The sequence below is a fragment of the Urocampus carinirostris genome, chromosome 12 (genome assembly GCF_059441175.1).
Source record: "Urocampus carinirostris isolate Australia breed hairy pipefish chromosome 12, RoL_Ucar_1.0, whole genome shotgun sequence".
Classification (NCBI taxonomy): Eukaryota; Metazoa; Chordata; class Actinopteri; order Syngnathiformes; family Syngnathidae; genus Urocampus; species Urocampus carinirostris.
Window position 1 is genome coordinate 37733714 of NC_142360.1, and position 18010 is coordinate 37751723.

Sequence of the window (18010 nt, forward strand, 5' to 3'; positions counted from 1 at the left end):
GATAATTCATAGAATTTTATTTCATATTCATTCTGATTGAGTCCAAAAGACACCAACATTCAACACATTCACCCCCACACACAGCCATCTATTTATACTCACGTATAAATAGATGAATATACACAGATATACAGAAATACACATTTTGATATGCATTATTCTTTTCTTTTTTTTTGTCAAACCATGCTATGTCTCTGTAATGAACTCTTCCTATTGGATGACACACGACACACTCACAAGATACAGCTGGAACAATTTGGAAAAAGTATTCCTACCAGTTTTCATGTTTCAAGAAAATGCACCCGACAGCTGCATGCAGCTTCTTCTCAGGACTGAAATGACAAAGATTGCAATCGTCTCTCGGCTAAGCGGAAAAAATAAAAGCAAAGGAATAGAACTTTCTCCATTTACAATGGAAAATATATCTGTATATCTTTCTCTCTCTATATATATTATTCTTTTTTTGATTATGTACACGTGAGCAGCGACGACGACGGAGGAAAATAAACGGGACAGCAGGAGTGAAAGAAAAATCATCTAGTAAGGCGATTTGAAAGGAAAGAGAGGTGAGGACAGTGGAAATTATTGCTAGTATGCTTTTCATATTTGATGACGGTAGATTGAATAGACTTTTTACAAAATAAGTGGAATAAACAAAAACAAAAGACCGTTTGCTAACAGACTTGAATACAATCTTTCAACGTGAGAGTTTATCAAAGCATTTGTTTTTCCTTTAACTGACACAATCTTAACCCTGTAAGACCCAGATATAGAAAAAACATGCTCTCGTGGGGTAACTATTATATTTAAGAGAAAGAAAGAGAGACAGGTAGAAGAAGAAATAAAGGAGATAGAGAGAAATAAAGAGAGATAGAGCAAAAAAAAGACAGGAAAGGAAAGGAAGAAAAAGAGAAAAACAAAGGGAGAAAAAAAGAGTAAGAAAGCACTAAGCAGTAAGAAATGGCAATGGTAAGAATCTAACGTAGCTAGTTAGCACTAGCTAACTTATTATATTGTGTGTCTTTGATGTGACTCGTACCTACAGCTATAGATGAGAGTGTGGGATGGAAAGAAAAGAGAAAAAAAGAGAAGGAAAAAGAGATAAGAAGAGAAAGAGAGAGTAAAAGAAAGACAGAAAAGGAAAGAGGGGAATAAAAAAGAAGAGAGAGAAAGAGGGACAGTGGGGAGATAGAGAGAGAAAGAAAGGCAGAAAGTACAGAAAAAGAGAGGAAAGAGAAAAGGAGAGATGGAAAGAACGAGAGGCAAAGAGAGAAATAGAGAAATTGAAAGAGAAAAAAACAAGAAATAAAGAGGGAAAAAGAGAAGACACAGAGAAAAAGACAACTCAAACAGAGAGAAAAATAGAGACAGAAAGATAGAAAGACAGATAAAAGGAAAAAAGAACAAAAAAGAGAGAAAGAAGAAGAGATATAAAGAGAGAGAGAGAGAGAGAGAGAGAGAGAGAAAGAAAAGGATAAAGAAAGAGAATAACAAAAAGAGACACAGAGAGCGAAATTGTGAGGGAAACAGAAAAAAATGAGCGAGCGAGAAAAAAAACAGTGATAGAGATAGAGAAACAGAGAAAAGTGTTGCAATTTTACCACACTGGGAATTACAGGGTTAAAATGTTTACATTTTAACAATTAAAATAAGACTCATTCAATACTATAAATGCTAAGGTCTTGATTCACAATTTAACACTTGCTAACATATTATAATTTTATACGTACACCAGTGTCTGCGAAAGACACTTCAGCTTTAAAGACATATTCATATCATTGGCAATAATTCGAATAATATAAGATACTAAAAACCTTTTAGTTTTTACCAATAATCATAACTCAATAACAGCTGCTTTTAGCATATTGACAATGTGTATAATCCAACAAAATATCCGTCAAAACAATATGGCCGACAATTTTGGGATGAAGCTCTTAAGCGTGTCTAAACTAATTTAATGTTGATTTATAAAACTTAGATTCTAGGCCTGACCTTCTCAAATTGAAATAAAGTATAAATGTTCAAAGTCATCTATATAGAATCAAAACAAGAGACCCCAGGATACGACATTGCATTTTCCCCACTATACAACTTCAATGACAAATTTTTTTGCATGCCCAAAATTTAAACTTTGTACTGTTTGTGCGAGTTACGTCTGCAATTGGTCGACGTGATATCAAATGCTGGTATGCTATTGGTCTGCGTCTGATATAACGTTGGTTGAAATTTCTCCCACAATGCCTTCAATTCTCTTCATTCAGTTCAAGATATTGTATGCTTTGTAAAGACCTCGAGCGCACTGAATTTATCCGCTAAAGAAAAAGCAAAAACATGCTAACCATTGAAATGAAGCTTGTGATTATTAAGAAATATGAAGACAAGGGAATAGCTACTCTTGTTATCCTGCATGGCTTGAAACAATTAAAAAAGGAAAACGTTTAAGGCATGACAATCCTTGCGATTATCAGGAAAAAATCTTTTTGGATTTTTAATCCACCCTCTACTCCTCTAGACCAGCTCATGCCACGTCACATTAAAGGAAGAAAAAGTAATTTTCCTTTTCATCAGTGGTTCTCAATTAGGGGGACGGGCCCTGAGGGGGGTCGCTCGGCTCCATCAAGGGGGGAGTGGGCATGTTTTTTTTTTACTTTCCCAGAATTAAGTGCAATTGCACCTCCAGTACACTAGGGCGCAGAGGCGTTCTTATTGGCAGTGTTTTGTTACATGTAGCCTCCACGCAGTCAGTGTATTAAGCACAGAGTATAAGCATTGAGTATAGAGTGTAGCAGCCCCTCAAGAGACCCCATGAAAAAATTATTTAACACAGATGCGGAGATAGGCAAAGAGAAACGGGGTAAAGAGACAAACAAAAGTCTCCTCCCAAAAGCTAAGACGAGGACGTTTGACGTACGTAGCACTTCACTGCAACCACAGAGGGAGACGAGCGAAGTGTGCTAGCTATGTTAAAATGTTAGAGAAGCCAAATAAATGAAACTCTCACCCAGTGACATGACAACCCAACCACGCAGTTTTTTTTAGCAAAAATGTGCAGAAAGGTGTAGAATTGGCATGGACAAAGGCGACGTGTTGCCACCAATATCGAGCAATCGTTTTGTCCGCACCAATACTACGTGATCAGTTAAAAAAACACAATTGATCTTGAAGGGGTGCGAGTGGATTTCTTCTTCCAAGGGGGGCGTGACAAAAAATAGTTGAGATGCACTGCTTTATATGTATCTTGGTTTATGATGTAATTTAATCATATAAGGGTCACGGTTGCCATGCCGCCCAATTGGCACCGCCCGTGTGGCACCAGCTTCGGCTCATTGACAGATTGGCTTTCCGTCTATTTAAGCTCGGTGCTTTCACTCTTCCTTTGTCAGTCCGTCAACGAACCTCTGCCCCGCAAGACATGGGTTTGACTCGGTCCTGTTTCCTGTTGGCATTTCCTGTCCGGTATTGTTCCCGTTTATTTTGTCCTGTTTAATATCAATCCTGTCTGAACCCGTCCTGTCCGGTATCGACCCTATCTGTCCGATATCTGCTCTGGCAATTGGTATCGATCTCGTCTGTCTCTAGCTTCCTGTCATTTCACGCCAGATCGTTGCCTAACGTGCATGACTGCCCCATTTCCCGTAAAATAAAAGCTTGTGTGAGAAACGTCACGCATTTGGGTCCTGATCCGGTTCTGGTTCTTGACAATAAGCTTATATTGCATATAATGTGTACTTACTATACACTAGGTGTCAGTAACCTTTTTGACCCAAAGAGCCATAAATGCAAAAATATTTAGATTTTTCTTGAGAGAGAAAGCCAAAACCATATATTTTAAGACAAAATTCAATAAAACTGCCAAACCCGCTCTTCAGACAAAAGCTAATTCTTTGGCACATTTGATTTCACTGTGTGATTTTTTAAGATTTGATAAAATCTATGAAATAATCAAAGGCAGAGACTGTGTCCCATTTCAATATAAATATACCACTTAAAATCTATCCCTCCCGCAGTTACTTAAGAGCGTTCATTTGGTCATTATCGTCCTAAATAATGCTTTTAAAACAAGGTGCAAGCAGAGTTCTTTTGTAAAAATGTCACAAAATACTGCAAACTACTATAACAGCGTATTTATCATTGCAGATGGCGCTCTGTGAGGAGTGCACGGGTCCTGTCCTGCGTACAGCTCCGCCCATTCCTATCGTTCACCCAATCAAATTACTCTAGGTGCTTTGCTGGAGCTTCTGGATAAAATGTTTGATTTGTGGCTTTTTATCATAAAGTGTCTCAACAATGTACATAGATTGTTTAATGAGCTTGAGTGTAAACTGTAGTTAAATGGTGTCCTAACCCTATGCAAATTTGTAGCCTGTATCAGTGGGTGCTGCTTTTATTAATTTATTAATTAATTACATAATTTATATTGGACCTTTCAACCACATGAAAAGAGCCATATAGGGCTCGCAAACCATAGGTTCTGACCCCTCATATACACTATTTTATTATTGAATTTTCTTATCTGGGGTACCGGGCGTTGGGAGCCGATTATGATAGGCTTCTATCCCCCACTATACGGCAATTTCACCTTGCAATGGCTACTTTAGAACTGATTAATGTCGTATCTTGGGGGTCTACTGTATTTTGATAATTGACATACTTTCAAATAAACAGGACTGCTGCTTTTAGCCACAAGCGTCACCCCGAATGTTACGATATACCTATCAAACTTAGAATGGAAAATTCCATTGGTATTTAAATGAACTAAACATGTTCTGAATAATACATACAGTATTCATCTTTTGAACATACTTACAAATAAAAAAAGATTGCTGCTTTTAGCTACACTGCTGCCCCAAAGCGCCCCACACTGTGTGTATGCGGCGGCCATATTGGAGGGGGCACATGCCCACCACTCATAACATTATCTATCGCATCACCATGTGACAAAAATGAAAGACGAACCCGTTTCCTGATGTTGGAATAAGACATATGTGTGTCACGTCAAAAAACATATAACACACGAGCATACTTGCACTATGTCACACGTAAACACAAGTATCATATGTAAATGGCAGGGACCTCTCAGGTTTTCATTCCTCCCGCCCGGAAAAGATTGCGCTTGGACCATTCGGGAGGTTTTTGGGCTTGGGCTGGACCATCCCCTTTCATGCTTTTCAGTCACCTGACGGCGTTTACTGCGGGAGAAAGGACACAAAGTGAAAACAAGAAGAGGTAGGTTAAATATAATCAGATTATTAAAACTGAATTTTGGATTAGTCGGGAAATTATAATTTAAGGGGCTGTAGTGAATTCATAATCCCAAAGGTGAGAACCACCAGGAAAAGTATGTGTGTGTCTGTGTGTGGAGTCAAGCTTTGGAACGGTTTGCAAGACGAGATCAAACAATGTCCAACCATTGACTTGTTCAAATTTAAATACAAAAAAACATTCCTGGCGGAATACAGCTATGAAGAAAATGGGGTATAAGTGATACGAGAGATTGGGAATAGTATGTCTAGTTAACATTGTGTTATTGTTGTTATTCTTGTATCATAACTGTTATTATTAATATCATTACAATTTTTGTTATATCATTGGTGTATTTGGTGGGGAAGATGAAGGGGTAGGGAATATAAGCATTTGCTTCTTACTACCCCTTTTCAAACACATTATGAAACATTATTTTGTTGTTGAGTTATTGTTTTTGTTCGTTTTTTTTTTTTTGATGTTCGAATAAAGTTTTCATTCATTCATTGTATGTGATTTCTTGAATATCGCAGAACAAGGAAAAGTGTCTTATTTTCCTGACTAGGGAAAAAACTGTTGTCCAAGCATATTTATTTTGAAATTCTCCAATGTTTGTGAAATCATTGGAATACTGCAAAATATATTTTGGAACTCTATGATTTGTCTTTTACAGTGGACATCAGAACCCAATACAGGAGAAACTGAACTTCAGTGTGAAACTGGTAGTCCAAACAAAATCCCCCAAAAGTCAACTCGAGTGTCCGACATAGACATAATTGTCCGTCATTGTTTTACTTTTTAGCTTATTTTTATTTGGTATGGTACTTCAAAAAGCAATTCCCTTTCTTCCTATCATTCCAGGCCAGACTGCTGCCTAACGTGCATGACTCCCCATTTCCCGTAAAATAAAAGGCTTGTGTGAGAACGTCACGCGCTTGGGTCCTGATGCTGTTCCGGTTCATGACACGATTTTTTTTTTTTAAATTTAAACTAATACCATGACTGGCAGACTAAAAAAGTCTGCTAGCTGAATGCCAACAAAGGAAACGCTATTAAACGGGCATGATGTTATTCTATATAAAAAAATCAAGTGCAGCAACACATATAGACAATACATGCAATCAGGGCATCAGTGTATTATCTTATATGGACATTTGTTTGTCAAATGCTTTTTGCAAAAGTTTCTCAGGGTTTTGAGTTTTTTCTAGTTTTTTCCGAGCAGGTTGATGACAAGATGTGGTATGATGCATGCTAGCTGTTGAAGAAACACAGGGTGGCCGCTTGTGCGCTAAATCGTCACCAACAAGTGACCATTTGCACCCGGAACGATGCTGCAAGGGGGTGGAGTTGATGGATCTGAGAAGCATTTACTGCTTAAAGGTATTCCCAAACATTTTTTTATTTCAATTAGTAACATAATTTGTAGTGTTCTTCCCCCAAATTGTGCAAATATGTTGCAAAATATTCCACGGGAATCGAGAAATTTAGTCTCAAAGTTGACCCATCTGGCTGTAGAGCTATGACGTCATTGAAGGAACACAACGCTTTAAGAAAAAGGGGAATCCCATTAACACAGCGTGTGAGGCCAGCTCCGGAACAGAGAGCGATTTTCGTGAACAGGAATTGCGTATCGCTCATTTTTGCTTGGAGGTAGGTGATTGTGGCTTTTCGTTTGTGTTTTTTGACTCATGTGCAGCAGTTATAATTTTGTCTGGCTAGCTCCTCATTAGCCGGTTAGCACCGGTTTTGCCGTGTCGCTTGGTTTAGTCGAAATCTGCTTCACATTTATCGCCGTGGCCATTGCTGCTTTTCGTTGTTGGCTCCCAGTTACCCTGGTTGCTCACAGCATGTTTTTTGACTGGCGAACCTGGTGTTAGCGCCGTGTTCCTTTGGTTTGCTTATTCTCTTGCCGGCTTCACGTTTGCCACCAAAGCTGCTTCTCGTCGTTGGTAACAATTTAGGCTGGCGGCTCAATGTGTTTTTTGATGGGCAAGCCTCATGGCACTATCTTAGATACGAAAGATTTCTTCAACGTCATGCTGAAAAATGCTCCAAAGCTGTGTATTCACTCTTTCTGACATCCAGTAAAGAGAATATGCAGTCTCCTGATTCTTATTTGTAGTATTGTGAGCAGCTAAGATAAAATATCTAATCTGAGGTTTAGGCGAAACTTTTTAACTCATAAAGACGTAAAACAATATGGCGGCTGGTTTGCTAGGGTACTGGTGTTCCTTTTATGACGTCACATCTTAGGATGACAAAACATCATCTCGGGAAATAGTTGTAATATACTGATAAAATATATAGAATTTATGCAAATAGCATTTACTAGTTTCTCACATTTTGCATTTGGGATAACCTTTAAAATGAAAGTTGGCACTGTGTATTCCTTAGTCGGATGCTTCTCACTTACTGTCTCTTTTTCCCAATCCCCATCTGGCAGGGCCTCAGACTCTGAGCCATAGTGTAGCGGAGAGTACACCCAGGTCCTGTCCTCTGGAGTCTGCTGTTGTGCATGTATTTTTGTTTTTGTTTTGACACGCCAAGCACAGCAGAGGGCGCCAGGGAGACAGAGATAAGCGGCGGCAGTGGCAGGCAGGCAGGAAGAGAGATGCAGGAGGTCGCAGGAAGAAAAGACAAGACAGGAAATGAGAGTTAGGGATGCATAAACGGGGGTGGAGTGTCGCCCAGATAGCTCGTGTTAATCTTTGAAGCCAGATGTTGCTCGGAAGCGGCGATTATTGCACGCTTTCTTCGAGGAGAATGAGTGGCGTTGGAGTGATGGAGAATGAAGGAGGGGAGTTTGGCCCGTTTAGGAGTTGATGCAAAAACACAACTTATCTGAAACCGCCAAGGTGGATAATTAGGGTTGCACCAATGACTTTTAATGATCTTTTATAAGTTCAGACCTCCCGATCTCAAAAGCCCCCCCCCCCCCCCCCCCCCCCCAAGATCCTTTCATGAAGTCATACTTCCAGATCTCAATTTTTGCAGATTCTGAATTGCAATTTTTCAATCTTTTTTAAAGTCAGACCCCTCGATCTCAATTTCTGCAGATCCCGAATCACTATTTCCCTATCTTTTTTGACTCAGACCTCCAGTTTTTGCAGATCCGGAATCTCTTTTTTTCCGATCTTTTGGAAAAACAAACCCGCAAATCTCGATTTTTGCAAATCCCCAATTGCAATTTTACATTTTTTAATGAAGACAGTGCCTATCTTGATTTTGTTTCCAGATCCTATTTTTTTTCAAATACCATGCAGTGCACACTCTCACCTTTCCAATTTTATGTATGTCTCTCTCTCTCTCTCTCTCTCTCTCTCTCTCTCGGTCTCTCTCTCTCTCTCTCTCTCTCTCTCTCTCTCTCTCTCTCTGTCTCTCTCTCTCTCGCTGTCCCTCTTTTTTTTTCACTCTCTGTGTTTCTGTTTTACTCTTTGTCTCTCTTTTTCTCTGTGTCTTTTACCTTCTTTTAGTTTTTCTTTCCCCTTCTCTCTTTCTCCCGTCTCTCACTATTCCTCTTTTTATCTGTTTGTTTTCTCTCTCTCTCTCTCTCTCTCTCTCTCTATTGTTGAGTAGTTATAGGTACAAATAACTGATACCCCAGCATATATTTTCTCCCCTATGCGATTTAAATGGGATACATTTAAATCCAAACACAACATTTACCTTAAATATTGCATTTAACAAATATTAACTAATTAAATCTAACATATATTTGTCTAATTTTAGGTTAGGTATTATTTAATGCCTACAAGAATGCAGCCAATACTGGTGTAGACCACCATTTCGAGTACCGATAGCCTAAAAAACTGGTATCAAGACTGATACATTGTATCAGTACATGTCTTAGACTATCTCAAGAGCAATCAAACTTGTTTTAATTGAACATGAAGTCGTTTTTGTAAACCATAATGAAGATTTTATTCGGCATTCTTAGACAGATAAAAAGGGAAATATGATAGGGTCTGATAAGTCGGTTTAGCCCATTCCACCCAAGAACACTGCATCTCAGCGAGCTAAGTAGGGTGGGACTAGTTAGGACTCGGATGTGAGACCGCCAGGGAATACCTCAGTACAGTCGGTGAAAATGAAATTCCCTAAAGGGACTAGGTCCATTAAATTATTATTATTGTGATCTAGAATAAATCCTTTTTGGAAAGGTTCTGGACCACTTTGGGAGGTTCAACCATATGAACGTAACTACAAGCTAACTGTATGAGCTACCTAAAAAGGGAAGTTCACACCACCAAATCTAATCTAACAAAGAGGCCACTTACTGGCCCGCCCGACAGCCATTTTCCCCTTCGTGGGCGTGGTGAGACCACCCAAGTCCTTCCGTCAGGGAACTGATAACAGTCGAAGGGGAGAACAAGAAATGGACAAATGAGCCGAAAGAAGAAAAAAAGGAAAGAAGTGACATGATATGGGCGGCATGCTGAGGTGAGAATGAAAAAGACGTCTTATGTGATTCCTAAATACACATCTACTCATGCAGAATGCACATTTTAGGAATAAGCTACCTTTACCAAAACCATGAGTGTATTTTCTGGACTATAAGGTGCACATTAAAATCCCAAACTTGCCAGCACTATGAAAGTGCGTAAAATACGGTGGATAAGAAAAGAAATGCACACAGTATTTCCATGTGTCACACAAGGTTTTACGGTATACAAAGACCCCTCGCCACTTTAAGTTTCAGTTATCGCTGGTTCACCCCATTGCGGGTTTTTAATTGGTTTGTTTTTGTTGTCTTTCATATCCAGGTACAGTATCATGCATTGTAATTCTAATAGACGGCGCTAAACAAATTAGGGAGGATGCTCTGTGACTGTCCGCGTGGCTGACTGTGATAGGCTGCTGTAAGCTGTCAATCAAACAGCTGAGGCATGCGCAGTCAATGTCTCAGAATCAAAGTGGGTAGAATATCCCCCGCTAGCTTTTAACGGCTTGTTACATTGAGAAAAAAATTCATCAATTAAATGGGACTAGAAAGAAAGTGAGAAATAAATGCTGATCACTAGCGGGTGCTGCGCGAATTGTTATTGCGTCCGGCAATTGACCGAGATGTCGGAAAGCAAGCGACAGCCTGGCCGCAGGGCCGGCCTACTGCCACGGCTAAGCTAACACCCGATGCTAGCGTGGAACCAACCAGTCGCTTGTTGCCGTGTCCATACGGGCAGAGGGGCTTCAAAGACGGTGTGGCGGGAGACCAAGTGTTCCGATTTCCGGTTGGGTGGTGATAAAACCCGGACCGCACGATGGGGGTGTGTTGAAGTAAGCTGCGCTTATTTTAGATGAATGTCCTCCAATTTCATTTTGATTTTGTATAACAAAAAACAAAACCTATTTATTCAACTGCAAATGTGTTACGTGTTGTTTTTTTGTTGATCTATAGTTGTTGTTTTGTTACAGTTGTATAACTCTCAGTCGGTAATGACGTCATCTTGAGGTAAGTTTGCCTCTTGGGGGCTTTTATGAAGGTGCGACGCTACTCTGTGGATTTTCACTTTTAGCAGGTGGTTCTGGTCCCCAAAATATGAATAAACGCAAAGCCTGATTAATCATCAAATACACCAAAGAGTTGTGTCCCTTGTGCTCTTTTGTGCTTTTATTCACCCTTGTAAAAGGATAGTGGGATGTTTAGACATGTTCTAAGGATGGGCAGGGCACCTGTATGATGCGGCAGGGGTAAACCAGTGAAAGCTGTCGGACAGCAGAGCGTGTTGTGTCATCCTGATCCGAGTGACATGGCCGCTTTCTTGTGTCCGTTTCATCTGGAGGGACGAAAGCATGACCTTGGGTGCCGAGGTGCTTAACTTGTTTGGGTGTTTGGGCATTTGGGTTGGCCATGTTCCAGTAATTTTGTGAGAGTTTTTTTGCTACTTTTTCCCTTTTTTTTGTATGTGTTTGTCTTGCAGTTGGTCACCCCTCTCGAGGGATATGACCAGGGTAGATAGATAGATAGATATATAGATAGATTCATGGCTTTCACGATGACTTTGTTTCCTCCATTCTAACATTTGTTTCCGGCACTGTGAGTAAAAATAGTGTGATAATGAGATAAAATTGAATCGTATGTCATCTATATCACTAGTGTTCTAGTAGTAAATCTGGGCATTCTGACCACAGCGACCCTGGTTCAATCCCCGTTGCATTCAATTTCATGCAAATTTGGTCAGCAAGGTTTGCATTGATATTCACCGTGGTTATACACACAAATAAATATGATAGTTCTTTGTGTAGTTTAAATTCCATGCACCTTATAGTCCAGTGCACCTTATAGATGAAAGATGTATGAAAAAATACTTTTTTGGGGGTGCGCCTTATAATCCAGTGTGCCTTACAGTGCGCAAAATACGGTAGTCTCAGATTTGAGCATTTCAGTGGTTAAAAAATTCCTTTATGTGTGCATCTTGAAAGCAGCAGCAAGATTGGCATCAGGCTGTTATCTCTGCTGGCCCGTTAACACCACATTGAGTTTCAACACTTATCTGGAAAGTGTGTTCTTACAAAGTAGATATCGGTGACGGGCACGTCGTCCTCGTCGTCCACCGAAGCCTGGCTCGCACACCCTGATCCAGACGCTCGGTGCGGAGCAGCCTCCGGAGGGACCACCACCACTTTGGGACTAGCTCCGGACTTGGTACTGGGACTGGCTACGGATGTCTCGGCCGACACGGCTTCCACGGTGGCGGGCGAAGAAGTGGAGGAGGAATCAGGAGCCGGAGAAAACGCGGAGGGGGCGGTGGCAGCTTCCTGAGCTTCACAGCTGCAAAAACATAAGAGCAAAGTGTCTGGGTGTGGTTTTGATCTTTTGTTCTTGTTCTCAAACCGAAGGCGCGGCTCCTTAGGGGGTGTACGAGTTATTTCATGCTCGTCAACAGGTTTTTGTTAGTGTAGCATGAAAATGGCGAAAGTAAGAAAAGGTATTTTTCAAATACAGTTCAAACCCAAACCCAGGTCCACCTCCGTAAAAATTTGAGCGCATCTAAGAAATGCACGACTTGCAACAATAAACGGAGGTTTAAAGGATTTTATACATTTGACTATAAATGATTTTATACGGTTGACTACAAGTTACATATATTCAGTTTAATGCAATGAAGATATTCACTGACCGTGCTTTAGTTCAATGTACAATACGGGCAGGCTGTTTTGAAATGTATAATGTTTTGTCTAGTGCTTTTGATAACAGGACACGTGAGTATGCTGACGCAGAATGTTCCAGACATCAAGGCGCTGTGTTGTGCGATTGTTGAGCGCAAGCAACTGCTTGGCATGCCCATGGGAGGAGCCGAGACGCCATCTTGCGGGAAGACCTGAGCCAATAAGAGAAAGCTAAAGAGTTCAGAAGAAGGCTTCAATCACACTCAAATGTCACTTCAGCCGTCTCCTGTTGGTACACTTAGTTCTGCTGTTGGGAATAATAAACATCCGCCCCCGTGTGGAAATGTTGGCCTTCCTGATCATTTCTCTCTCAAAAGACGAGCGCGCATAATTGTTGGATGAATGTAGGTCGTGTTTGGTTAATGGAGTCAGTTAACTAATTCGAACAATTTGGTAAACGATACATTTTGATAGTTAATTCCCAACAGGTTGCAAAGATGACTTAACCTAGAAGATGGCCTTAGTTTATGCATGGGTGTACTTAAAACATAGACAAATGATATTATTTTTAGTCGCGTTGGGGCGCAAGAGTTATCCTCTTACTAGGGGTGCCTGACAGATAAAATTTGAGAAGCGCTGCTTTACATGGATCAGCAGTCCAGTTCCCTCCCACATTCCAAAAAGCATGCATGACAGGTTAATTGGCCGGTCCCAATTGTCCCTAGGTGTGAATGAGCGAGTGAATTGTCTGTCCCTGTGTACCCTGCGACTGGCTGGCAACCAGTTCAGGGTGTCCCCTGCCCACTGCCCGAAGATAGCTGGGATGGGCTCCAGCACTCCTGCGACCCTACTGAGGATAAGCGGTGCAGATAATGGATGGATGGATGTTTGCTATAAAGAAAAAGCGTCTTTGAAAAAATAAAAAAATAGATGTATTTTCCTAAGGTAAAATGACTGTTATTTATTGTATTTTTAGAATGTTGTCAGAAATATTTTTCCAATACAGTAATCCCTCGGTTATCGCGGTAAATGGGGACCAAAACCACCCGCGAAAAGTGAAAATCCGCGAAGTAGCAACACACCTTCAAAAATGCTTAAAAAAAAAAAAAAAAAATTATATATATATATATATATATATATATATATATATATATATATATATTAATGATTTTATTTTATTATTATTTTTTAGGGGACCCGCGAAGCTCTGAACCCGCGAACGTGGAACCGCGAAGTAGCGAGGTCCCACTGTACTACAAATTAAAAGATTACTAGTGAAATTCTAACCTTTTCTGGTATATTTTTGAAACAATCATGACTAGATGGGAAATGATAAAAATGGTCTCCCCAACGATTTGAATTTCTATTTTCTTACTACGCACTTTGTTATGCTTTATTAAAGACGTTAATGTATTTATTAGGGAGGTCAAAGAGGTAAAGTGCTCGTCTTGGGATCAAGTGGTCACAGGTTCGATTCCCGGCTCCTCAGGTTATATGTCAAAGTGTCCTTGAGCAAGACACTGAATCCGTAATGCTCCTGATAAGCAGGTAGTTGCCTTGCATGGATAACGCTGCTATTGGTGTGTGTGAGTGGGTAAGTGTGAAGCACATTGTAAAGCGCTTTGAGAGGTCTTCATTGACTTGAAAAGCGCTACATACATTTATGTCCTCCTCCGATGCAGTAGATATTGCTTATTTTAGTTTCTCTACCCTGCGCCACTTTAAGACCTCCTCCTAATCCAGACGCTGTATGTCTCGCCATTGCAACCCCCCCCAACTGTGATCACTTAATCAATTGTAGCGTACATAGATGAGATTACAGCAGTTGTTTTTGGTTCAAAAATCAGGTTAGAATGTGGCAATAATCAGCACAGTGGCTTTATAGGAGACGCTACTGGCCCTGAGAACCACTGCCCTATTTTTATTTGCTAGTTACCCGGAATTTGTTTCAAAATCGCCCTGCAGGATAATCAGTCATTTGTAAATTGAGGTCAAGTGCTATCATGGTGTCACACTTACCATTAAAATCAACATTTAACGTCCTGTATGATGCACAAATCAATTATGTGAACTGTTTGGTCCAGGTAAAGTCACATTTTTAGTCACATTTATGGAAAATTCAGACTGAATTACAACAACTTTGACAATAACATCGCTGCTGCTGCTGCTGTAGCTGTACCTTGGTTCAGGAGAAGGTTGAGGAATGGAGATAGTGGGCTCACTATCATGTCGCTTTAATTCCACCTCCACTGTAATAGTTTGTTGGTCCTCCTCACGCACACGCAGCTCCTCCTGGGTCCTGATCACATGAAAACACACATTTGTACCAGGATGCTTGTCTCGCCTTGAAAAATTGGTAAGGGGAATTAACTGCGGCCATCTTACCGTCCATCGTGACTGAGAGACTGGGTGTGCCTCCTGGGGATAAATTAGATTTTGATAAAACAGATACCCCACAAAAAGAGAGGAAAGCAACAATGACTTTTTTAAGCACAACCGGAAGAGAGAAATCAGTAGCTGGCGACGTGGAAATATTTCCTGTTCCAGTACTAAAAGATACAAATGTCATTCTGGCTTTAATACATCCTCGGATGGACAAAATGATCGACAAGTAACAATCTTTCCGTTTCTACATGTTGCAACTTCGGATGTACAACTCGGCTGCTAATTTAGAGTCAAAGGTAATTCCAGCATTTAACAAAATCCCACCAGTGACAACATACAGCTTATCAATAACTCTATATACTTCTTTTTATACCGAATATACCGAAGCCATATGGGGATATGGAGGTGGCTAAATCCAAGGACACACTTATTTTCACCAACTATTTATTCCCCTTCACTCTTCCAAACCTGACACTGAAAATTAAGCCCACAACATAACAAGGAGTGAACTGCTGTGCCATGCAACCCTCTGTATCATATGCGTCAATATCAGTCATTCTTAACTATCCTTCGGCCATTCAAAATTATTTTGTAATCCATCCATCCATCCATTATCTGCACTGCTTATCCTCAGTAGGGTCACGGGGGTGCTGGAGCCCATCCCAGCTATCTTCGGGGAGTGGGCATGGGACACCCTGAACTGGTTGCCAGCAGGTCGCAGGGTATTTTGTAATTATTATTATTATTATTATTATTTTCTTAATTGTTATTTTTTTTTTTAATTTAGAAAGTATATATTTTAAGAATTGGCCATACAGTTTTAACTATGTGGTTATTTTAAAATATTTTTTCTTTAAATTTAAATTTTTGTTTTTAAATAATAATCACATAAAATGATTTTGAAAAGATTATTTATTCATTTTTAATACAATACAAATATGTTTTAAATCACAATGATATTTAATTTTCTTGAAATTATGATTTTTTTTTAAACTTTATTTTATTTTTTAAGTTGTTTATTTTTAAAGGTGGGCGGGGTCATTTGAAGTTTCCTTAAAAAGTTGAATGTAAAATATTTCCTCTATTATCTTTGTGTTAACAATGGCTAAATGACATTTCTTTTTCTACCGCACCTATCTGCTTTTATCTTACTTGTATGGGTCAGATGAAAATAAGGTAAAGGGTCAGGGGTAGTTCTGGACACTAACTTGATGTGTTATATTTTCTTTCTATTTGTTAGGATTACAATGGTGAAAGTAAGATAAGACCCCTATCAAGTACAGTCCAAATGCTGACCCAAATCCCAAGAAAAATCAAGTTCATTCGAGCGCGTCTTAGAAATGCACGTACATGCACTTGCAACATAAGGAGCTTGACAGAAGCCAGGAATGGCTGCAGCAAGTAAACAAAGTTTCACATTCCCTACAGCTCCTTTAAAATCTTGTGATAGTTTTTAGTTTTTAAGGGGGACTAAGTATTTATTATTTTTTTAATAAAAATATAATAAAATAATACTTTTTTTTTTAAACTCAACAACAAATACTGATGGGTACCTGTAGCGAGGGTGCTCGGCTGTGTCACAGGGAGATCGCTCAGGGATAGACAGTGAAGTGGTGGAAGAGAGGGTGGTGGCAATGGACGCCGTGGTAGCCTCCTCGAACGACGGAGGCGTGCATGGGAGATCGGCTCTTCCTGTGAGTTTCACATTTAAAATTTTCACTTCATAGGAGAAATAACCACAAACTACAAATACACTGCGCCGGAACGAGGAATTTGCCTTCGTCCTCCAACGTGGGGAAGCTGCGAGCGCCTCTCAGGTCGAAGATGTTCTCGTCTCGCTCAGAGGGAAGCAGACTGGCAGACCAGGCCGCTCCGGGACCGCCGCACTTTGGTACTGTGAGTGACACGCGGCCCTTCTTGGACGGAGATGACTTCAATGCTGCAAATTACAAGGAGATAGAAGTATGACTGAAAATCATTTATAGGGTTTTTTTCCCCAATTTTATTTTTCATCCGAGTTTAAACTCTTTAGACCAGGGGAGGGCAAACTGTGGCTCATCAGGCTTTTTAATCCGGCATAAATGTTTGCTATTAAAGTCCTGCAGGGAGGTGCAGAAAATGGTTAAAGTATGTCATATTTTTAGCTTTTTACCAGTATATTGATCTTTATTATCTACATAAATAAATTATTATCATTGCTTCGGTACATGTTTTTTCCTATTTTGGCTTTTAGTATGTTGCTCAAAACAGTTTTCGGGGGTCGCTAATTACTGTGTATAAGTCCAAGCATATGCAAAAATTGAAGTTGTTTTGTTTTGGCAGGTAAATTTAATTAAAAAAAGTGAATATATTTTATTATCTCTGCTTTAAACTGCATTATCCATTCAAACGACAGATTGAAGAGATCATTTCTACCTCATGCCATGAGGCTCTTTAACTCCACCCGGGGGAGTAAAAGCCCACATTAAACCCCACCTATATTTTATATTCTATATTTTTATTTTATTTCTTCAACACAAGGATACTGCTGGAAGTGTGAATTTCCCTACGGGGATGAATAAAGTATCTATCTATCTATCTCTATCTAAATTTAGTATATTTTTTGTTGTTGTTTTGTGGGGGGTCACAGCTTGTCGCGGTGGAATGGCGGTTCCTGAAGTCAGACCAGTTGAGAACAACGGCTCTAGAATCTCTAATCCCTGAGCCGTGAGTGATTATGACAGATCGGGAATTTACAAACCCACTTTCCTATTTGATGTTTTTGCAACAAAAAGATCACCTGAACTCTCCCACATAACCTCAAACATCACCGAATAAGGCAGTTTGAAGACCATCTGTCATTTCATCCCATGCGGCAGTGTTTTGACTATGTAAGGCAGCGAAAAGGACTCACAGGAACTCTTCCTAAAAACGGTGCTGCTCATGAACTTGAAGAACCTGTCGGCGTAGAATCCGGGCCGGTGGACCGAGACAGTGTCCTGTGGACGAGATTAAAAAAAAAACTCGTGGATTAATTGATATAATAGCTCCTCTTGTGTTCCATTTCAGTGACGTATGTCTCTGGGTCAAGCCGCTTGGCAGACGAAGCACAGACATAAACACAGGCACAGGCAGATGTTATTGATTCCTTTGCAGGCGGATGCATCACGCTGTTCAGTTCGCTTGGAGGGAGAACAACAAAAGAGTCTGGCCCCATTATCTAGGTCTACAGCCTTATGACATCCATATAAAAGCTCCATTAAACGAATGGTAGTAAACACCCACGAGCTCTTTGAGC

At 40.1% G+C, this 18010-nt stretch overlaps 1 protein-coding gene across 2 annotated transcripts in view; it reads right to left on the minus strand.

Annotated features, from left to right (window-relative positions):
• pip5k1ca (phosphatidylinositol-4-phosphate 5-kinase, type I, gamma a) overlaps positions 1-18010 on the minus strand; it is a 46186-nt gene continuing 28176 nt past the window's right edge. Inside the window, exons 11-18 of one of the 2 annotated variants that reach the window (XM_088348874.1) lie at positions 17627-17711; positions 16511-16672; positions 16287-16425; positions 14734-14766; positions 14528-14647; positions 11752-12010; positions 7655-7747; positions 1-5189 (exon numbers count right to left, since the gene is read on the minus strand). In XM_088348874.1, the coding sequence (XP_088205000.1) occupies positions 5187-5189; positions 7655-7747; positions 11752-12010; positions 14528-14647; positions 14734-14766; positions 16287-16425; positions 16511-16672; positions 17627-17711 (894 nt within the window). In that variant the 3' untranslated portion in view covers positions 1-5186. The remainder of the gene's footprint in view (positions 5190-7654; positions 7748-11751; positions 12011-14527; positions 14648-14733; positions 14767-16286; positions 16426-16510; positions 16673-17626; positions 17712-18010) is intronic. The other variant, XM_088348875.1, reaches the window with a different exon arrangement.